General features: G+C 44.3%; 2 protein-coding genes across 2 annotated transcripts; one reads left to right on the forward strand and one right to left on the reverse strand.

The window, feature by feature from the left end:
* On the forward strand, positions 1 to 1,466 carry LOC308366978 (NAD(P)H dehydrogenase [quinone] 1-like; the record flags this gene model as incomplete). Its single annotated transcript, XM_080840798.1, has 6 exons — positions 1 to 4; positions 137 to 301; positions 417 to 547; positions 687 to 800; positions 968 to 1,069; positions 1,167 to 1,466. 6 exons carry the CDS (start codon positions 1 to 3, stop codon positions 1,464 to 1,466), a joined length of 816 nt encoding a protein of 271 aa, XP_080696924.1.
* Positions 1,467 to 5,534: 4,068 nt separating this feature from the next.
* Positions 5,535 to 22,355, reverse strand: adam9b (ADAM metallopeptidase domain 9b; the record flags this gene model as incomplete). Its single annotated transcript, XM_080841372.1, has 22 exons — positions 5,535 to 5,646; positions 6,824 to 6,858; positions 7,098 to 7,179; positions 7,414 to 7,555; positions 10,126 to 10,231; positions 11,061 to 11,147; positions 11,317 to 11,500; positions 12,477 to 12,582; positions 12,989 to 13,184; positions 13,311 to 13,400; positions 13,756 to 13,927; positions 14,967 to 15,100; positions 17,125 to 17,215; positions 17,527 to 17,699; positions 17,946 to 18,017; positions 18,576 to 18,638; positions 19,724 to 19,910; positions 20,424 to 20,500; positions 21,394 to 21,472; positions 21,570 to 21,646; positions 21,781 to 21,890; positions 22,292 to 22,355. 22 exons carry the CDS (start codon positions 22,353 to 22,355, stop codon positions 5,535 to 5,537), a joined length of 2,439 nt encoding a protein of 812 aa, XP_080697498.1.
* Positions 22,356 to 23,959: the final 1,604 nt, after the last annotated feature.

Genomic DNA, 23,959 nt, shown 5'->3' on the forward strand with positions numbered 1-23,959 from the left:
ATGGGTAAGTGGTCTGATTTGCTGACACGTGTTTGAGTAATGTTCTAAGTTTTGTTTAATTGACTGTTAATGTGAAATTACTAGTTTTATTTTACTCTTTCCCCCCTACTTCATTTCTCTGTGTATACTCCAGCAGGTAAGAATGTGTTGATCGTTTATGCACACCAAAGTGCTGGGTCTTTCAATGCTGCTGCCAAGGATGCTTCAGTGGAGCAGCTTACTGCAGAGGGCTGTAACGTCGTGGTGTCTGACCTGTACGCCATGAAGTTTAAGGCCGCTGCTACGGAGGAGGACGTCACAGGTGTGTTTATCCATACAGTTCACCTCAAGAAATGCCTTTAATCCTTTTGAAAGGAAGGATTGCACCCTGTTTTAAAGTCTTACCATAAGTGTTTATCAACACCTGCCTACTATAGGAGAGGTGAAGAATTCTGAGCACTTCAAGTATGGAGAGGAAACCATGGTGGCATGGAAGGAAAGCCGCCTGAGTGCTGATATTGTGGAAGAGCATAAGAAAGTGACTGAGGCTGATCTTATAATTTTCCAGGTATGCCACTGGTTTGGGTTCAGTTACTCAGTCCCTTAAACAGGTCTTGGCAACATGTATTGAACACTTATTATTATAATGGTTGATTTGTACTAAAATATGTAGTAGAGGTTATGGCTCAAGGAACCTGTTTTTGTAGTTCCCTATGTACTGGTTTTCTGTGCCAGCCATCATGAAGGGATGGATTGATCGCGTTCTCACACAAGGGTTTGCCTTCACATCTGAGAAGCGGTACAGTCAAGGACTTTTTAAGGTAGGCTTATTTCAACTCCACCTTACTCTTCTTGAACATCTGGATATTTTGCATTACCTTAACTACCTTGCTGTCTTGTAATCTTAGTTTAGTTTAACTGCTCTAAACCAGTCGGGGCAGAGTCTTTGCATGAGGGCAAAAGTGATTTGCTTCATCTTGCCTTGTAGGAGAAGCGGGCCATGCTGTCTTTCACCACTGGCTCCCATGAGTCCATGTTCAGCTCCAATGGCATCAATGGAGACATGAATGTCACACTGTGGCCCTTACAGGTACAGTATACAGGTGTGCTTGGACCACCTGCCATTACTTGTCATTTGTATTGGATTTTGCTGGACTTTTTTTTGTTTTTTTTTTGTCCCCTTGCAGAATGGCATTCTCTACTACTGTGGCTTCCAGGTCCTGGCACCACAGATCTTCTGGGCTCCGCCGCACATCCCATCCGATGCCCGTGGCACCATGCTGGAGGGTTGGCGCCAGCGGCTCAAGGGTCTCCTCGGTGAGACTCCGCTCACCTTTGCCCCCTCAGACAGCTTTGACACTGGAAGTGGCTTTCAACTGACGAAGGAAGCGAAGGAGCAGCAGGCTAAAGCTCTGTTCGGCCTCACTGTGGGTCACCATATGGGCAAGCCTCTCCCTCCCAACAACCAGATCAGAGCTGGTGTGTGAAGTCTTGGCTCCGCGTGAAGCCATGTTGCCTCTGTTTCTCAAATAAAACGAATTTCTTTTGAACTGATGTAATGTGTCCTTAGTGGTTTCAAACTTATATCTGATGCGGTTGTAGCCATAATTGCAGGCATGTCATATTTTACATGATGGCTTCTAATCTTATTTGTAAAAGACTGCTGTCAACTCTCACTCATAAGGTGTTGATTAAAACCCACGGCAGCTTCTCTTGATTAGCAAAGGTTTCTTGACGTCCTGGGTTCAAGGGAACAATTTGGTTGATTTAAGTTGTTAGCCTCAAAGCATTTGCAATAACAGGCCCTTTACGTTTAAAACAAGCGCTTGTTGCCACACATGCGATGCTTTGACGAAGTTCTTATGAATAGTTTCGCTACGTTGATTTTGTGACTAGTGTTTGTGTGGTGTGCGTGTGCGTGTGTGTGTGTGAGCGAGGTAGAGTTTGTATGAGGTAGAGTACTTGGGCCAAACAGTTGCTTGCACTGGTAGTCAAGTTTGGCAGCGTCCCTCGTAGCAGAAGGCTTCTCCATTTGCACAGGACAGACCGTCCATCAGGTAGTAATCCCCAGGGCAGAACGCATAGGAGCCGTTCCAGAACTCAGGCAGGTCCCACTGGTTCTCTGACTTTCTGCACTCTGATCCTGCCACTTTATACTGAAACACACACACACACACACACACAAACAGAGCAGAAAGTTCTATAAGCAATTGAGTGCTGAGTAGCATGAGGTGTCAGACATGGGCCCAGGCAAGAAGGTGATTTTCCCAGCATGCAGTGCGGTCACCTGGCAGTCCTGACAGCAGGCTCCCTCAGCACACACCGAGCCGGACGTGAGACAGCAGGTGGCTGCGTCACAGCACTCGCTCTTACACTCCTGTTATAACACACACACACACACACACACACATACACACAGACACATACACACACAATCATGCTCTTGATACAAAAACACATACAGCCGCGGAAAAAATTAAGAGACCACTTCAAAATTATCAGTTTCTCTGGTTTTACTATTTATTGGTATGTGTTAAAGTAAAATGTACATTTTAGTTTTATTCTATAACCTACTGGCAACATTCCTACCAAATTTCAAATAAAAATATTGTCATTTAGATCATTTATTTGCAGAAAAATGACAATTGGTCAAAATAGCAAAAAAGATGCAGTGTCTTCAGATCTCGAATAATGCAAAGAAAACAAGCTCATATTCATTTTTAAACTACACAATACTAATGCTTTAACTTAGGAAGAGTTCAGAAATCAATATTTGGTGGAATAACCTTGATTTAAAATCACAACTTTCATGTGTCTTGGCATGCTCTCCACCAGTCTTTCACATTGCCGTTGGGTGACTTTATGCTACTCCTGGCGCAAGAATTCAAGCAGCTCGGCTTCTTTTCATGGCTTGTGACCATCCATCTTCCTCTTGATCACATTTGAGAGTTTTTTTTATGGGATTCAGGTCTCAAAATTGGGCTGGCCATGACAGGGTACTGATCTGGTGATACTCCATCCACACCTTTACTGGCCTGGCTGTGTGGCATGGAGCATTGCCCTGCTGGAAAAAACACTTCTCAGAGTTGGGGAACATTGTCAGAGCAAAAGGAAGCAAGTTTTTCTTCCGGGACAACGTTGTACTTTGCCTGGCTGAGGTTTGTAAAAGACCATAAGGATTGAACCAAAGTGGACTGGAGGGTCTCCTAGTTCGTCTTCTCTGATGAGTCCAATTTTCAGCTTTGCCCAACACATGGTCGTCTGATGGTTAGACGGAGACCTGGAGAGGCCTACAAGCCACAGAGTCTTGCACCTACTGTGAAATTGGACTCATCAGAGAAGACGAACTAGGAGACCCTCCAGTCGGCTTTGGTTCAATCCTTATGGTCTTTTACAAACCTCAGCCAGGCAAAGTACAACGTTGTCCCGGAAGAAAAACTTGCTTCCTTTTGCTCTGACAATGTTCCCCAACTCTGAGAAGTGTTTTTTCCAGCAGGGCAATGCTCCATGCCACACAGCCAGGCCAGTAAAGGTGTGGATGGAGTATCACCAGATCAGGACCCTGTCATGGCCAGTCCAATTTCGAGACCTGAATCCCATAAAAAAACTCTGAAATGTGATCAAGAGGAAGATGGATGGTCACAAGCCATGAAAAGAAGCCGAGCTGCTTGAATTCTTGCGCCAGGAGTAGCATAAAGTCACCCAACGGCAATGTGAAAGACTGGTGGAGAGCATGCCAAGACACATGAAAGTTGTGATTTTAAATCAAGGTTATTCCACCAAATATTGATTTCTGAACTCTTCCTAAGTTAAAGCATTAGTATTGTGTAGTTTAAAAATGAATATGAGCTTGTTTTCTTTGCATTATTCGAGATCTGAAGACACTGCATCTTTTTTGCTATTTTGACCAATTGTCATTTTTCTGCAAATAAATGATCTAAATGACAATATTTTTATTTGAAATTTGGTAGGAATGTTGCCAGTAGGTTATAGAATAAAACAAAAATGTACATTTTGCTTTAACACATACCAATAAATAGTAAAACCAGAGAAACTGATAATTTTGAAGTGGTCTCTTAATTTTTTCCGCGGCTGTGTGTGTGTGGGGGGGGGGATCAGCGAATTCGTCCCCACTGCAGTCACTGAACAATGCTGCCCCCCTGTGGCTGGACAGGAAACAGACACAACCATGAGGATACCGATTGCAGGTCTTTTGTCTCATAGGAGGCAACAGTTCTAGAATGTTCCGCAGCAGGATTAGAACAAGCAGAATGGTTCTAGAATGTTCCACAGCAGAATTTTTTCATAATATGTCCCCTTTAAAATGAATTATAATAATAATAACTACTTACTGGCCGAGAGTGAGGTCATGCAGGTAAATATCAGACAGAGGCCGTAACGTATCGACCGAGCGATAGCGAGGTTGATGCGGTGGGGCCATATGTTTTTTAAGGGGGCCGTTTCTGGATTACCCTGAGTGAATAATGCCTGAACTACACAGAAGCGCTGTGTTGAGACCTGAAGTCTTGCAATTCCAGTTTCAAACACTAGAGTGCAGTATAGCTTTGACTTGCGAACGGAACAAAGCGCACCAACGCCAACTTGATGCAGTCAATAAAAGGCTACAGAGCTCGTGTACAAAATAAAGATTCCCTTTTAATACATTGATATTTGTTCATCATTAAAATACAGAGATTACAAATGAGCACAAAATGATTCATTTTCAAAAGCATGTTTCCATCGTCAAAGGAGAGCATACAGTACATACAGTCACATACACACAGCACATTAATACCAGTAAGGTACATAACATTGAGATATAAATTATTTGAAAATAAACCGAAGACATCTTTTCCTTCATAATTCAGTATTCTGGTACAACTGGAAGCATTTTGGAACACACACACACATAACACCAATCTAAGACCCAACCTAAGATTCGAAGCACCCTACAATACAGACAATATCTTCCTTAATAGACAGAGAAACGACTGAACATTAAGAGGTTTGAAGGCTTCTGCACGCACGCACGCACGCACGCACGCACGGACGCACGCACGCACGCACGCACACACACACACACGTACACACATGCGCACGCACACACACTTCATCCCAGCGCGAACAGCTGTGTATTCATGAACGCACATATTTACTAAGAAATAATCATTGTTTACATGATTTAGTTTTATTTATTAATTAATTTATGTCCAAGTGTATATATGTTTGTGTGCACATCTTATCACACGTGTGTGTATTCACAAACAAAAAAAGGTTTCTTGAGGACATTGACCGTGAGTGACAGGTCGGTGCTGTGATGTCACTGGACTTGTGTTGCTGGGTCGGTGCTGTGATGTCACTGGGCTTGTTTTGGTGGGATGGGTGGGGTGCTGTGATGTCACTGGGCTTGTGTTGCTGGGTCGGTGCTGTGATGTCACTGGACTTGTTTTGGTGGGATGGTTTCGGGTGCTGTGATGCCACTGGACTTGTTTTGGTGGGATGGGTGGGGTGCTGTGATGTCACTGGGCTTGTGTTGCTGGGTCGGTGCTGTGATGTCACTGGACTTGTTTTGGTGGGATGGGTCGGGGAACTCCTGGACCCTGCCTAGACGCCGGACCAGGAGCAACATCTCCGTTCCTAAGTTCACTATTCTGCCAAGGGTCATAGCTACACACACACACACACACACACACACACACACACACACACACACACACACGCACACACACACACAAGCATGTGTTAGACATATTAACAGCTATCGTAATGCAGGAGTTTTTACCAATCTAGGAAAAACTTTTTGTTGATTGTCGTTTGTAGGACACTTGAGAACTGCTGTACTTCCAGAGAGAGGGAGGAATAGAGAGAGAGAGAGAGAGATAGAGTGAGAGAGAGTTCCTGTCTGTGAGCTGTGGATTGTTCCTTGAGAGAGAGAAAGAAAGAGAGAGATCCTGTCTTTGAGCGGTGTGCTGTGAATTGTTCCCTGAAAGAGAGAGAGAGAAAGACAGAGAGAAAGAGAAATACAAAGAGAGAGAGAGAGAGAGACAGAGGCCCTGTCTTTGAGTGGTTTCCTGTAAATTGGTCAGAGAGAGAGAAAGAAAGAGAGAGAGAGAGAGAGAGAGAAAGAGAGAAAGATACATGCCATCCCCAAGTCAGTCCTCTGCTAGAATCATTTTTGAACCTCACTAACCCACATAATTAGACACAACCTTCGCCTGGCTATTTTAAAATAGTTTAACTTCATTCTGAGTGTCAGATACTTCCCTGACGTCTGGTTCAAAGGACTCATTACACCCCTACAGGGGCATCTGTGTAAGCAGTAACCTAGGGAAGTTATTTTGTAGTATCTAAAATCAGAGAATCATCAACTTCCTTATCGAGCACAATGCCCTCAGTAGAAGCCAAATAGGATTCTTACCAAAATGTAGAACATCAGACCATATTTTCACCCTACATACCTTGATAGATAAATATGTAAACCAAAATACAAAAAAAAAATAGCTTGCTTTATAGACCTCCAAAAAGCCTTATGTACAATTACCATTGGGAAGAAACACAAAGAATTCTTCTCGCAGGAACGGGGTGTGAGACAAGGCTACCCACTATCACTGACCCTTTTGAATATTTACATCAATGAATTGGCCACACAATACAGCACTTTGCAGGCCCAGGACTTGCACTGCAAGACACAGAGGTCCAGTGACATACAGAGAGGGAGGGAGGGAGAGAGATACAGAGATAGAGACATACAGAGAGAGAGAGAGAGACATACAGAGAGAGAGAGAGAGAGAGCGAGAGAGAGAGAGAGAAACAGAGAAAAAGAGAGAGAGAGATAGATACATACCTGACCGGAGCTTCTGACTGATACGGAGGGAAAGGCTGGAAGAGACACAAAAAGAAACATGACAATCTGCACACACACACTAGCACACACATAAACACACACACCAGCACACACACACAAACACACACACCAGCACACACACACACACACACACACACACACACACACACACACACACCAGCCCACACACACACCAGCCCACACACACACACACACACACACACACTAGCAATCACACACTGAGTTAGGGCCATACAGCACTTCAGACACGTACCTGAGGGTTTGTGGGGGCCAGCTGTTGGGGGGAGGTGGTTCTCTGCAGGTTGCCATTGGCCTGGGACTGGGTGTCACGTGACCTGTGGGAAGTGGACAACATGAGGACTAAACAAACAAACAAACAAACTTCACAAAAAAAATAATAAATAACAAATAATAGTCTGAGAGGTGATGGATTAGTGAGGTGTGCTGTGTGTATGTGTGTGTGTGTGCGTGCAGGTGCGTGAGCGTGTGTGTGTGCTAGATGTGTGTGTGTGTGTGCGTGCAGGTGCGTGCGTGCAGGTGCGTGCGCGCGCGTGTGTGTGTGTGCACACCTGGAGGGTTTGGAGTGGACGGCCCTCAGGAAGGGTTCTAGAGTGTCTCTCCTGAAGACGTAGAGCAGCGCGAGAACGATCACCACCACCAGAGGAACCACCAGCAGGAAGAAGATCAGCAGGCCGTTACGCAGAGAGTGGTCTGGGGACGACACACACACACACACACACACACACACACACACACACAAACACACACACACACACACACACGCACACAAACACACACACACACAGGTAAGAGTGGTCAAAGGACACACACACAGACACAAACACCTATTTAGAGTGAAATGGGGACAACACACTCACACACACACACACAGGTAAGAGTGGTCAGACACTCACACACACAAGTAAAAGTGGTCAGATACACACAAACACACACACACACACACACACAGGTAAGAGTGGTCAGACACACACACACAAACACACATGTAGGAGTGGTCAGAGGATACACACCTTTTTAGAGTGGTATGGGGACACAGACATGCAGTACACACACACACTTTGAGGCGCCCATGTGGGAGTGGTCAGGTGAAGAGCGTGACCTTGGGTTCTGAGAAGAAGCCTGACACACACACACACACACACACACACACATACACTGGGCTCTGAGGAAAAGCCTGACACACACACACACACTGGGCTCTGAGGAGAAGCCTAAAGGGCCTTATATAGTACACAAAACGGTCGTGTCGGATGGTTGGACAGTGGGCGGGCGGCCGGATAGTACGTACTAGTTAGCATTTGTGTCCCTTTATAGTACTCCAACGGCTGTGGGTGCTGAAAACAATTCTCTTCCACAACAGTAGGGGGAGTAACGGTTTAAGTCCCGAAAGACAAGCTACCCCATGACGTCTTTGTGCGATGGAAATCGTTAGTTGGCTTTACCTCTCCTCCACAACAGTCAATTTCTACTAGCCCACCAGCTGCCACTACTCAAATGCAACAGGTGTCAGCAGATGCACAGTACTGTGACTGTGTCTAATGCTATATATACACCTGATAGGGCAAACTTATCTTTATCATGGTAGGTTTTTTTTGTGGAAGAAAAAGTAGCAATCTACAACAAAATGATATGCTTAACTTACACTATAGAAACGATTAAAAAACAATAACATTAAATCAATACGTTCTTATTTTCTTTGGTATTTTCGTCCTATTCAGATTTGCAATGATTTCTGGGTACTTTTTGTAATCTCTATTTGATCATGTGACGAGACGATACGATATAGGCACAACATCTGAACGACTGACAGTGTTGTACAAGTCCACACCTTTCATGAAATAGTTAAAAGTTCATACAAGTAAACATGAACAGTTCACGAGTAAACATGAATAGTTCACGATCATTTTAATTCATTGTTCAGTTCATAGTTTTAGGGTGGAAAGTGAGAACGCATATAATTCGTTTTGCAAGGTGCTGTAGTCGTGGGAACGACTGGCCTTGTTTCTCCCAAAAGGAAAGAAGATTTTCCTCTGCTGATCCCGCGTCTATATGGAAGTTTGTAGAGAGAATGCGGGGGAGTAAAATGCTCCCGAAGTAGATTACATGTTTTTAACTTCGGGGTTAATTCCCTTTCGTCTACTGCTGGCTAGTTAATACATAGCCTACAGACAGCCGGAAAGGTTAATAAACAGAATGAAATAGCTACACATTACACACTATGTTTTAATAAAACCCACGTTACTCACATACTGGTTAACACTGTTTGTTACAGCACATAAACGTTTGTCGCTACATCCAAACTGCGTCACCGTTGTCCCTCCCTGTATCTGCTCCAGCCGCACCATTTTCCTTGCAATGTGAATCATTGCCATTTGTTGCACCTTAATCATTGCCATTTGTTGCACCTTAATCATTTTCTACAAACATGATATGCGGTGTAGTAAACTGAGACTCTATTCACTACTGCACAAAAACTAGACACGTTTGCAACGTTTGAAATGAAGTAGGTAAAACAACTTTCGCCAATATCTCCGTAAGGGAGATGGGTTGTGTGCTCAAATTTCCTGGGATCAAAGAAATTCATGTGCAGACTAAAAATCACGTCTCAGTTTTTCTGCGCATGCACGTTATTTCGGGTGTCTCAACTGTAACTAATACCACTGTCATATAATTATGAGTTCAGTAAAATACGGAGCAAACACAGTTTTCTACCGTTGTTGAAACACATCTTTAATTGCCGTCGCTCATGCTGGTTCTCTGGCAGTAGGCTACTTGGGCCGGCTCATGTAGCCTATTGTGATATACAGGGAATAGTTTTCAAGGAAAGGATCTGCGCCTTTGACAGTGGCTGTTATGCATATATATATATGGATATAAAGGTAATGAAACAGGAAACGCTAGGTCCAGAAATGTTAGTTTCCGGAGTTGATGTCGTATGGAAATGAGGTTGTAGTGTGCCAATCACGGCCAAGGAGTATCCGTCGCCATGAGCGGACCGACAGAAATTTTTGCGGGGACACGGAGAGCTGTCCGACGTCTCTGGAGAGCACGGAGAGGGCGTTTCAGCTACCGGAGAAGGCGTTTCACTTACCTGAAGGCGTTCCTATGCGCCCAAAAACGTGTCGTACGGAGTAGCATAAAAATGCCTTAACACTCACACACACACACACACACTAGGCTCTGAGGAGAAGCTTGATGGCTACACGTCCCGAATGCTCAAGAAAGGGAGGAGCTAGGAGTAGAAGTGGGTGTGTTCATACCAATCTGGGCGGGGCCACTGTCCATGCTGCCTCCTCTCCCAGCGCGGTCACAGCGAGGGGGGGCCCATCCGCCATTACAGTGGCAATTTGCCTCGTTATTACACACCTACACACATACGCACACAAACACAAGACAGAGGCGCCTTGTTAATACACACCTACACACACACGAGACAGAGGCGCGTGCGTGTGCACACACACTTTTAGTTTGACATTTTTGTAGGGAGATTGATCGATAACAAGTCCCTATTTTCTCCTTTTCTCTTCTGCAGGTTGTTTCTATGGCTTCCACAAACTCAGCAGATCCACAGTGCTAGTCACCATATACCCACCTACCTCTTGCAAATACATTCACCTAGCTCTTTCACAGTGCAAATACACTCACCTAGCTCTTTCAGCCTAAAATACACTCACCTAGCTCTTTCAGTGCAAATACACTCACCTAGCTCTTTCAGCCTAAAATACACTCACCTAGCTCTTTCAGTGCAAATACACTCACCTAGCTCTTTCAGCCTAAAATACACTCACCTAGCTCTTTCAGTGCAAATACACTCACCTAGCTCTTTTAACAATGTAAATACACTCACTTAGCTCTTTCAGAGTGAAAATACGCTCACCTAGCTCTTTCACAGTGATAATACACTCACCTAGCCCGCTCACAGTGTAAATACACTCACCTAGCTCTTTCAGTGTAAATAAACCCCTCTAGATCTTTCACAGTGCAAATATACTCACCTAGCCCGCTCACAGTGTAAAAACACTCACCTAGCTCTTTCAGTGTTAATAAACTCCTCTAGATCTTTCACATTGCAAATACACTCACCTAACTCGTTCACAGTGCCAGTCACCACATAAATATAAAAATCCTTATTTTAGGTGACAGTAATTCCTTTTGTATGGCCTTAAACTCTGTGCTTGTGCTAGTGATGTCATACCCCGTTGCCATGGCATGTCTCCCGGGCATTGCAGCTAATATCCTGAATCAGGGCCGAGTCGTTCACACACTTTTGGGTCAGACAGACCTGTGGAGACAAACAGACACACACACACACATCATTTAATTCATATTGTAGTGCTTTACTAACTGCCTATCCCTTTCACATGGAATAGAATGGGCAGGAAAAGGACCAAAGATCCTATAAATCTGGCTGAGTGAGGTTACATCTGATGGACACACACACACACATTTACCTTTCCGGGAGCACACACACTGCCCTGGTTGACGTAAGCTGGGTCAAGTACGTCAGTGCCCAAATTGTAATCTGCGTTCTTACAGATGACCCCGTCGTCTAGTTTCTCTGTGCTGATGATCACACCTTTGGGTGGATTGTTGGAGTCAAAGTTGGTGCACTGGATCTTTCCACACATCGCGTTTCTATGGGAGAGGAGCAGCCAAAGATGGCAGTCACACACAAATACGAATCTACACAGTTTTTAACAGTGAACTGTGCAAGATGGGATGTCGTTGTCAAATGTATATGTTTTAATATTGCAAAATGGTTTAGTCATGAATTTTTCCACACCCCCTTATTAACCCCCAAATTGGAAATAAGGCATTATTCAGGCAAGGGAGAGAGAGGCTACGTTTGTAAGACAGACATGCTGAGGCATCAACAGAGCAAGGTGGGACATTTGGGCACATTGGGGCTGTTACACTTGCCACATTAGCTACTACTGTACAGGTTAACGTTAGCTAGCTGGCTGGCTAGCCTGGAGTAGCGTGCTACTGAGCAGGCTAACGTTAGCTAGCTGGCTGGCTGGTCACTACAGTAGGCTACTGCTACTATGAATACCTGTGCTACACTAATAATAATAATACTACTACATCTCATTTATATAGCGCTTTTCTAAGTTCTCAAAGATGCTTAAATGGACACGTGTATATCTGTGCTACACTGATGGACATGTATACCTGTGCTACACTAATGGACATGTATACCTGTGCTACACTAATGGACATGTATACCTGTGCTACACTAATGGACATGTATACCTGTGCTACACTAATGGACATGTATACTGCATACCTGTGCTACACTAATGGACATGTATACCTGTGCTACACTAATGGACATGTATACTGCATACCTGTGCTACACTAATGGACATGTATACCTGTGCTACACTAATGGACATGTATACCTGTGCTACGCTAATGGACATGTATACCTGTGCTACGCTAATGGACATGTATACTGTATACCTGTGCTACACTAATGGACATGTATACCTGTGCTACGCTAATGGACATGTACCTGTGCTAAATTGGAAGTCTTGATAAAACTGGATAAAATCAAAGGTGCAGATTATTGGCAAACCATAACAAAAAGGTGAACAGATTTGTGACTTACTCTAAGGCACATGGGATTGCCTTGGAACCGCTGAAGCCACAGTTGCCAAACTTGTCTCCTCTGGTGTTGACAGTAGTGAAACATCCGTCGTCTGCTTTAGTGGCAGCTGATGGAGGAGACACAGGAGAGAGAGTCTCAGCATTAGTGTGTGTGTGTGTGTTTGTGTGTGAGACAGGAGAGAGATACTTAGCATATGCTCTTTGCCTTGACCTCACAGATCAAATGAGATACACTACATAGCATTTCTGTGTCTTGCAATGTAGGTCTTGAAAAACTCATCTGTACATGTCTGTGTATGTGAGGTACCTGGGCCTAACATGTGTGTGTGTGAGTGTTTGTGTGTGTGTGTGTGTGTGTGTGTGTGTGTGTGTGTGTGTGTGTGTGTGTGTGTGTGTGTGTGTGTGTGTGTGTGTGTGTGTGTGTGTGTGTGTGTGTGTGTGTGTGTGAGTATGTGTGTGGTGTGTGTGTGTGTGTGTGTGTGTGTGTGTGTGTGTGTGTGTGCGGTAGAGTACTTGGGCCAAACAGTTGCTTGCACTGGTAGTCATAAGTTTGGCAGCGTCCCTCGTAGCAGAAGGCTTCCCCATTTGCACAGGACAGACCGTCCATCAGGTAGTAATCCCCAGGGCAGAACGCATAGGAGCCGTTACAGAACTCAGGCAGGTCGCACTGGTTCTCTGACTTTCTGCACTCTGATCCTGCCACTTTATACTGAAACACACACACACACACAAACAGAGCAGAAAGTTCTATAAGCAATTGAGTGCTGAGTAGCATGAGGTGTAAGACATAGGGCCCAGTCAAGAAGGTGATTTTCCCAGCATGCAGTGCGGTCACCTGGCAGCCCTGACAGCAGGCTCCCTCAGCACACACCGAGCCGGACGTGAGACGGCAGGTGGCTGCGTCACAGCACTCGCTCTTACACTCCTGTTATAACACACACACACACACACACAGACACACACACACACACACACACACACATACACACAGACACATACACACACAATCATCATGCTGTTGATACACAAACCCATGTAGTCCTGAATCATACCAAACTCCTAATTAATCATAAATCATTATTCATCGATCAGTAAGCCTCTGCTCAAGTGGGGGCTGGGCTTGACTGTTATGGACTCTGCTTAGTGCTCTGACTGGCTGTATGTCCACTTCCTGAGGAACCATCTGTCTTTAGATTCAGCCAGGCTGGTGGAAAACACACACACACCCAACCAGCAGTGACACACACACACACAGACACACACACAGCTGTGTGACACACCTCTGGAGTTCCGCAGTCACACTCCTCTCCCTTCTCCAGGACTGCGTTGCCGCACACCGCCACGGTAACCACGTCAGAGGGCGGGGGCTGGTTCAGTAGACAGCCCCCCCCTCCCCCCAGGATCAGCCGCTGGAAGTCGTCCCCACTGCAGTCACTGAACATGGGGGCCCCCCTGTGACCGGATAGGGAACAGTTACAACCATGAGGAAACAGACTGCTGGTCTTTTGTCTTATAGGAGGTAACAGTTCTAGAATGTTCAGCAGCAGGATTAGAAAATGCAGAATGGTTCTAGAATGTTCCACAGCAGCAGAATAAGAAAAAGCAGAATGGTTCTAGAATGTTCCACAGCAGAATAAGAAAAAGCAGAATGGTTCTAGAATGTTCCACAGCAGAATAAGAAAAAGCAGAATGGTTCAAGAATGTTCCACAGCAGAATTAGAAAAAGCAGAATGGTTCACAAAGCTCTGCTTAGTTGGGGTCCATGATGACACTTGCTATGGATTGCTATGGATACTAGCATTCATCAGAGCATGTATCAGAGCACCCACATCATTTGTTGTTTCAGCATTCATCAGAGCACGAATCAGAGCACAAACATCATTGGTTGATTCAGCATTCATCAGAGCATAATTCAGAGCTCAAACATCATTGGTTGATTCAGCTACATCAGAGTATGAATCAGAGCACACACATCATTGGTTGATTCACTTCCTCATCATTCAATCATGTTAATTCATTTTCAGTTCAGTTTTATGGACTCATGCAGCACCATTACCAATGAACTCCGTCATGTCAAAAGATACTAGATACAAATGATTAATGACCTCACTGACAGGAGACACTGAGGTTTGTTCAGATGTGTGTGTGCATGTGTGTGTTATACTGTTTCAATCATAGTCTGGCAGTTGTGTGTGTGTGTGTATGTGTGTGTGTGTGTGTGTGTGTCTGTGTGTGTGCGTCCACTCATAGTCTAGCAGCTGACTAAGACACAGGGTGCTGAGAGACAGCCAACACTCACACATGCACGCACACCCTCACACACCCCTGTCTCACATCTACACAACACTAATTTCAAACTGTTGAACATTTCAAAACTGAACTTTAGTCTCACTGTATATTCCTGCATTGGTGTGTCAGAGGACTGTACAGACTGTGTGTGTGTGTGTGTGTGTGTGTGTGTGTGTGTGTAGTGAGAGCAGGGTTAACGAACCCAGCGGACGGTGCCATGATGCAGCCACTCTGTCCGTCGCAGGAGCAGCCCCCGGCATCGTGACCCATGCCCAGATTGTGTCCCATCTCGTGGGCCAACACCGTAGAGAACCCAGGCACATCATCGCCACTGAACTGGAGGAGGAACCTCAATTTGAATACAGTTACCCCACTGTGTGTGTGTATGTGTGTGTGTGTGTGTGTGTGTGTGTGTGTGTGTGTGTGTGTGTGTGTAATAATAATAATAATAATAATAATAATAATAATAATAATAATTCATTTTATTTGTTGAGCACTTTTCATTCAAGCAGAAGCTCTAAGCAAAAGCACAGTTTAAGAAAATTATACGTTTTTTAAAAAGTAGGAAATGCCTTTCTGAAAAAAAAGGTTTTTAGGCCAGTCTTAAAACAGTCTAGAGTCTGTGTTGCCCTTAAGTGGTCCGGGAGTGTGTGTGTATGTGTGTGTGTGGGTGTGTGTGTGTGTGTGTGTGGAGGGGGGGGGACTATGAAACTGTGAAACTTTGAACACACAACATCCTTACATTAACGAAACACATTCAGAGAATCGGACTGTTTACTGTTCGGTGTGTCATATCTACATGTGTTGTTATTGTTCATACTGTTAATGTGTAATTTCAACATGTGTTGTTTATACTGTTAATGTGTCATATCTACATGTGTTGCTATTGTTTATACTGTTAATGTGTAATCTTTATACTGTTCTTTATACTGTTATTGTGTCATATCTACATGTGTTGCTATTGTTTATACTGTTAATGTGTAATTTCTAGATGTGTTGCTATTGTAAATGCAGCGGAACACAGACTTAGTTATACAGTTACAATGTACTCTTTATAACTCTTGTGTATGTATGTGTGTGTGTATGTGTGTGTGTGTGTGTGTACATATATCTTTATCCCCTGGCTGTGAGCGTGGTCACACCAGCTCTGAACACACACTCTTAATAAATAAAACAGAAGGAGGATCGGGTTGCTGACAGGATTTCACACACGCAAGGGCTTAAAAACACTCTACCCCTGATTAAACAAACTCTAACCCTCCCTTAACACACTCAAACACACACAAACCCCTGATTTAACACACTCTAACCATCCGCTAACACACTCAAACACACACACACCTGATTAAACACACTCTATCCCTCTGTTAACACACACACACCCCTGATTAAACACACTCTATCCCTCCGTTTACACACTCAAACACACACACATACCCCTGATTAAACCAACTCAAACACACACACACACCCCTGATTAAGCACACTCCTCTGTTAACACACTCAAACACCCTACCCCTGATTAAACACTCTTACCCTCTGTTAACACACTCAAACACACACACACCCCTGATTAAACACACTCTAACCCTCGTTATCACACTCAAACACACACACACCCCTGATTTAACACACTCAAACACCCCACCCCTCCGTTAACAGACATGTGTGTGTGTGGGTGTGTTAACTCAAGCTTAGGTGTGTGTTTAATGTGGGGGGGTTGTCAGAAGGGTATAGTACCACTTCTCTAGGTGGATACATTTTGAACACTGATCTTCGTGTAATTAGCCAAGTAAGACGTGCGCCAAAAGGTGATGATCAGTGTTCAGAAATAGCACTCTTCCCTGCTATTTAGCTGTGTACGTACAAACTATGTTGAACAAATGTTTAAGGTGCAGACGTTGACCAGAAAAACACAGGCTAAATATGGTCCTTAGCCATCTAACTGTTGGAGTTTATACAACAGACACATGCTTAACACATTTAACTGTTAACTACTATCTAACCGTTAATCGCCATCTAACGGCTAACCGCTTTCTAACTGCTAACCGCTATCTAACTGCTAACCGCTTACTGCTATCTAACCACTAACTGCTATCTAACTGCTAACCACTATTTAGCTGCTAACTGATATCTTCTGTCCACATAAATGAGTGTGTAAACAGAAACATAGGAAATTGAATGTTTTGTAGTCAATGTTTAAACACTGATTTCATCAGCATGTTATTCACGTCTGCATCCACCTTGTCATTGTCAGGAGTGCAGATAGATGTTCTAATGCTGCATTCATTCAGATAAATGTATTCAGACTCATATGCAGATTTCTAGACAAGTACAACTGCTCATTTACATCCACTCACCACGTTGATTCCTCCAGAGTTGTGCACAGAACACACGGTGCCAACGAAGGCCATTCCCAGCACGCCATTGGGGTACGCACCGGACCTCCCCCTACACCACACACATCAAAGAATGCTCAGGTTGGTTGTGAGTGTGTGAAGGATTTGTGTGTGTGTGTGTGTGTGTGTGTGTGTGTGTGTGTGTGTGAGAGAGAGAGAGTGAGAGTATGAGTGTCAGAGTGAAAGGGGGTCCGTCGGTTGGTTAATTACGACACTATTCCATCAATCTCAGACCATCACTGCTTTTCAATTTACAATGTTTACAATTATGACACAAAGTAAGAAAGCATATTCGGATCATTGGGACAATCGCCTCCTGTGTGTGTGAGTGTGCGTGTGTGAGAGAGTACTGCTGTCACTCACACTATGAGCTGTCCCACGTCGTGTCTCCTTTTGGGGAGCAGTACTGTGCGTCTCCATGTGACGAAGCGCCCCAACACGTCCCCTGCCGAGCCCTCGTCCACACTGAAGGGGTTCCCCTCCTCAAACACCGTCAGGCCCACCAGAACCACACGCACGTTCAGACGCTTATAGTACTGAAACACACACACACACACACACACACACACACACACACACACACACGTTAGTTAGCCGAGCCGTCGTCCACACTGAAGGGTTTCTCCCCCTCACACAAACACACACACACACACACACACACACACACACACACACACACACACACACACACACACACACACACACACACACACAAACACACACACACAGACTGAGCTAGATAACCAGGTCCAGGTGTGTTTTTGCAGAGAGCAGACACTCACCCCATCCAGGAGGTTGGCCAGCTGTACCGCCTCCGCTCTCACTGCGGTCATGTTCTGCTTCTTGAAGTCGTACTGGTGACATCAGACACAGAAGTCAAGCTGACACTCAGGACACTCATTAACACACTTTTAGTACTGAAACCCACTCTCTCACATACAGACACACACACACACACACACACACACACACACACACAAATATATGCACCTATAGTACTGAAATACACAGCACACTCACTATCAACATATTTACAGCACTAAAAGGCACACCCACTGCTCAACAAACATAAACACACACACACACACACACACATACTGAAACACACATACACTCACACACACACACTGCTCAACACATAAACACTCAAAGTTGTCCTCTCAAGCTGAGGCTACTTCCACATACACACACACACACACACACACACACACACACACTCTGAAACACACATACACACACACTGATCAACACACACATACACACACAAACACACACACACACTATCAACATACTTACAGTACTTACTGACTGACACACACACTGCTCAACACACTCAAAAGGCGTGGCTGAGGCTACTTCCTAATACATACACAATAAAATACAAACTGCATATCCATGGCAATGGAACTCACCCTCAGCTTGTCCACCACCAGCACCAGCTCCACGTAGCGCGTCTGAGGGAGGTTCCGCTTGCGCTGTTTCAACAGGAAACACACTGTGAGGAACCCTGACAGGAACACACATGAGGGCCCTAAAGTTCTCCAGGTTCTGTATCTGAGGAACCCCTAAAGTCCTAAAGTCCATAGAACTGTGTCAGATTAAGGGGCTGTGTGGATATGCTGCATTCACAGATTAAATGGATTATCTGGACCTCTTGATTACAATTTAACCCTGACCATAGCATTGAATTACCCTAACCTAACCCTATAACTCACTTACAGTTGAGTCACTACACCTCCAGTGTTATAGTCGAGTCACTACACCTCCAGTGTTATAGTCGAGTCACTACACCTCCAGTGTCATAGTCGAGTCACTACACCTCCAGTCTGAGTCGAGTCACTACATCTCCAGTGTTATAGTCGAGTCACTACACATCAAGTCTGAGTAGAGTCACTTCACCTCCAGTCTGAGTCCAGTCACTACACCTCCAGTGTTATAGTCAAGTCACTACACCTCCAGTCTGAGTCAAGTCTGAGTTGGACTGCGCAAGAGTTTGTCCCGTCTGCATTTATTTTTCGCTAATGACCGCCGTACATTATCTCTTACTACAAATTATCCCTTGCTTTACATTATCTCTTACTAACCAGTTCGGGACTCCAGTCAATGCACAAAATACTTGAGACTCGCCTCGGAATCATGATTTGGGACTCATAAAACGTATTATTTTTCTAACCCTTCGTTAGAAATGGCTAAAAGTAACGTCTGCGGTATCAACGGAAGGGAGACTGGATCAACCAAATATAAAAAGTTAATGTACGTTTGCTTGTCACTCTTGTTCAGCAACAGAAAAGTGAGTTCTTTCCTCTTCAGTAACCTTGGAACATCTCTCAAATCATCCTCAACTTTTTCATGTTGTTACCAAGACAGACTATTTATATTATTTATTTATTTGTTATATTTTGTCATGGTTCCAAAATAAAATGTATCCTGGAAGTGTTTTTCACTCACAGCTAGATAATTGCAGATTTTGTTTCCAACTAACTGAATATTATATACATTTGAGACACACGGAGGAGAGGGAACTCTAAAAACAAGCTGAAGTGTTTAGTGTTGCACTGACCCTTAGGAGGACGGCCAGGGAGAGGGGGTGAGGGGTGTGGGGGTCTGTGTGGGCCGTGGTGTTGGAGAGGCCACACACAAATGGTTCCGACCCATACTGGTCCAGAGTGTAAAGGAGGTGTTCACTGGATCTGGACTGAGGAACAGGCTTCAGTCCGTAACTCTTTTCATCCACATGTATCACACCGCTGATAAAGAGAACACACACACACACACACACACACACACACACACACACACACACACACACACACACACACACACACACACACATTTACTAATTTCTTCCACATGAATCACACTGCTGAGAAAGAGAACACACACACAACCACACACACCGCTGAGAAAAGAATACACACACCCCATGGATACATATTTCCTCAAAACACTTCCTCATTAAACAGCTGACAAAGAAAGCATTCAGAGATGAATGAAAGGGGAAGGAGAGAGACAGAGAATGATGACAAGCATGACGCATGCATTTATTAAACTAATGAACCAGAGGGAAGAGAGACAGGTGAGAGAACACACACACACACACACACACACACACACACACACACACACACACACACACACACACACACACACACACACACACACACACACACACACACACACACACACACACACACACACACACACACACACACACACACACACACACACACACACACACACACACACACACACACACACACCTGAGCCCTGCACAGGTACTGAGGGCCACCAGTGAGTCCTCATCATCCTCCACGTAACCATGATAATGACAGTGCACCTGAAAATGATGAGGTGATAAACAGTTAACGCAGAAGTGATAGAGCCCAGAAACATACACACACACACACACACACACACACACACACACACACACACAGTGATGGAGTTAAGTCTCCTGGTACACACACACACACACACACATTCAGAACTGGATCCAGTCCTGAATCATTTACTCCACTGTATAAATCTCATCAGCAGAACACCGTTGACCTGTCTCCTTAAAAGACTAAGAAAAGACTTAAAGGCACCCAGTGCAACTTTCGAGGCTTAAAAATAAACATTCAATTTCTATACCAGTATGGAGTTATTGGAACTTACTTCGTGTAAATAGACTAGAAATTGAATGTTTATTTTTCATTGAATGTTTATATAAAGTTGCACTGGGTGCCTTTAAAGTAACTCTATGCAACAATGACACTTTTTTTTTTTTTTTACAGGCAACTAGTTTTCAGAATGTGAAACATGGTGTTTGATTTGTCATACAGGACTTAATGTGACGTAGGCTAAGACAATGCGGTTACAGTCAGATAAATTGTTTCGCCTCGACACACCCAACACACTGCCTGAAAGCCTGACATATAGGCTACAGAGCCTTTCTTCCAAACCGGTTCTTCATTGGCCATCAGCCGTCATCAGGGACAAACACACACATACCAGTTGCCAACAATAAGGCCCAGTCCCCAAGATTGTTCTTCACGCGCACACACACACACACACACACACACACACACACATACACACACACACACACACATACACACCCACAAACACACACAGAGAGACAGCATGCTTGCTTTCACTTTCCTGATCTGAGGTCCTGGACTTAACATTGTGTCCTACCTGCACTCTTGTCTTCAGCAAACTCTAACATGTTTATGTTCAATCACTCACATGGTTCGCCGGCGTCCTTTGAACCAGTTTCCCTCGCAAACCGTGGGAATACTCCACAAAATCAGCTGACAGGAAGTCCCTAAGGATGGAAAGGGCATACATCAAAACTCATTACCACACTCACGCGGGCCTGAGCTGACAAAGAACCACCCAATATCCCAGGGTGAAGGTCTCACCGGTTTTTCTCCAGGTGAAGAGTGCGGTCCCTGTCGCCAATCCTCACGGAGTACGTCAAGAGCTCTGAGTGTCTTTCCTGATCGTGAACAAAACTGTATCATTTAAACTATACGGGAACAATGACATGATATTATATTATATTATATTATATGATATGCCCAGGCTGTGACACTTCACAACGTTAGCATTCAAAAAAGAAAGAAGGTGTACCTCGGTGTAGAGTTTTTCGCTGTGTTCATGTCTCTTGGCTCGTTCGTGGATGAGTTTGGGAATGACAACGGTAGATTCCCTGAATGTTGAAGATTGTGCTTCCAGCAAGCCTGCTAAAAGGGAAGTAAAATGATAAATAATTCTCACATGTCATTTTTTAAATAAGAAACACAAGATTTTGAAGTCGCAAACGTTGTTTCTGTCGTACTCGACAGCGCAGAGTGTAACAAGTTTACAATTGTAGTAGGTGAGCCAATATATTTGGTTAAAAGATATCTTTGGAAACAGGTTTGCGGTTTACGTGAAACTATGCCTGTAAATACAAAATGAAAAAGTAAGAGACATCATGAGCAAGGTTTTCTATGTTTAACTTAGCCCAACGGAGCATCCGGGTTCCTCTGGTGAGTGTTGTTTCATAGAACCCGAGTACAATGCTCTATTTAAGACTCTATCGGAGTCTTAATTTACAGCTCAGGCCTAATATAAAAAGCGAAAGGTCCCCCTGACTTACCGCTAATTCCAGTTCCATGCAGACATATTGACATAATTACATATATATGTGTGTATCCAGCCATGTCTTGATCATAGGCGTCTGTACATTGACATGGCTTTGTGTAGCCCAGGTGAGCCGTGCGTGGCAGGTGAGAAGGGGCGTGTTTTAGGGTAGGGTTGCCAGGTTGGAGAGACTTTCCTGAAAACTGCGCAAATATGACACAAATGCCAGTCACAAGCTGACGGGACCACAGTTGTTGCCAAACCAATGTGGTGGTTTTTTCACAAACACGAATTTATGACATATATGTTCGCATGTCTATATGGTTATTCAATGAAGTCCTACTACAATAGGAGGCTCATCTATTTTAAAATCAGTCTACCCAACCCAGTCCAAGCCTTTTCACAGCCTGAATCAATTTAAAATAACATGCTGGCTGACATCTCTAAAGGATCCATAGCCGGCTCAGTCTTCAAATATGGGAATTACTGTAGATCAGATGAAATAGCAATACTGACAATTAATGACGTGATTAGCCCATGACACAACGTTTGCTGTTATTACAACTGGTGCCAATGAAGCCCTGTCACAATATATAGCCATCCCAGCATTATATAGCCATCCCATATAAGGCTACTTCACAGTGGCATTTCAGCACATTATTACGTTTACACATAAACATTTGAACCCATAACCCATAGCAGGAGCTGCATGCCCTCTTGCCCAACATTCACTCTTGCCCAACATTCCCTCGCCCAACATTCCCTCTTGCCCAACATTCCCTCTTGCCCAACATTCCCTCTCGCCCAACATTCCCTCTTGCCCAGTGAGACTGTCTGAGCTTGTTTATACCCCTCAAACTCACAGCACAGTAAACCAGTTCCATCTTTACTGCAAAGGAAAAATAATCAGCCAGACACATTACAGACCACGTGGCAAAATATCTGGGCCCTGTTTAGAAACACCCTGTTAAAGCTGAAGAGCAGGAATCTGAGCAGGAATCTGAATGTCTGTGGATCCGGAATAACCAGTAAAGGCTTTGTGATCCAAAATGCTGTAGGCTTTCTGGGAATATCAGTATTAAATGTGTTCACATAGCCTTCAAACAGACTTGGATGTACAGACTGTGCATTGGGCTATTGTTCTGGAGATACGGTCTTTTAATGTACACATCAGCTGAACAGAGTAAACAAGAGGAACACAACAACAACTATATGGAACCTTAACATCTCCCGACTACAGAGCGCCCAAACCCCTCCGCTCGAGTGACGCAAACGCGTGACATCAAGGACATGGCTTGAATGACGCAAAGTCAATCCAATCTCCCTTGATCTCAGCAGTCAAGTGGAGATCCCGATCTACTCTGAGCCAGCCCAGTAGAGAGGTAGAGATGGGGGGGGGGGGGGGGGGGGGCATAAGGGTAGGGGAAAGATGGCATATACATGTGTGTGTGTGTGTGTGTGTGTGTGTGTGTAGATCACATGGAGAGATGGCATAAACATGTAAAGTGCAAAATGTAAAGTGGATAAAATGGGGAGAGAGCATTCAAGTATTGTAGAACAGCTCAGTGTGTATACGTACAGTGTGCTTGTAAGGTTACTATTACCCGGGTAAGTAGATCAGATGGAGAGACAGGGACAGTGCACAATAAAACATTAATCCTTAAAACAAGAGAAACTGCATTTT

This window comes from Sprattus sprattus, assembly GCF_963457725.1.
Source record: "Sprattus sprattus genome assembly, chromosome: 6".
In the NCBI taxonomy this organism is placed as follows: Eukaryota; Metazoa; Chordata; class Actinopteri; order Clupeiformes; family Clupeidae; genus Sprattus; species Sprattus sprattus.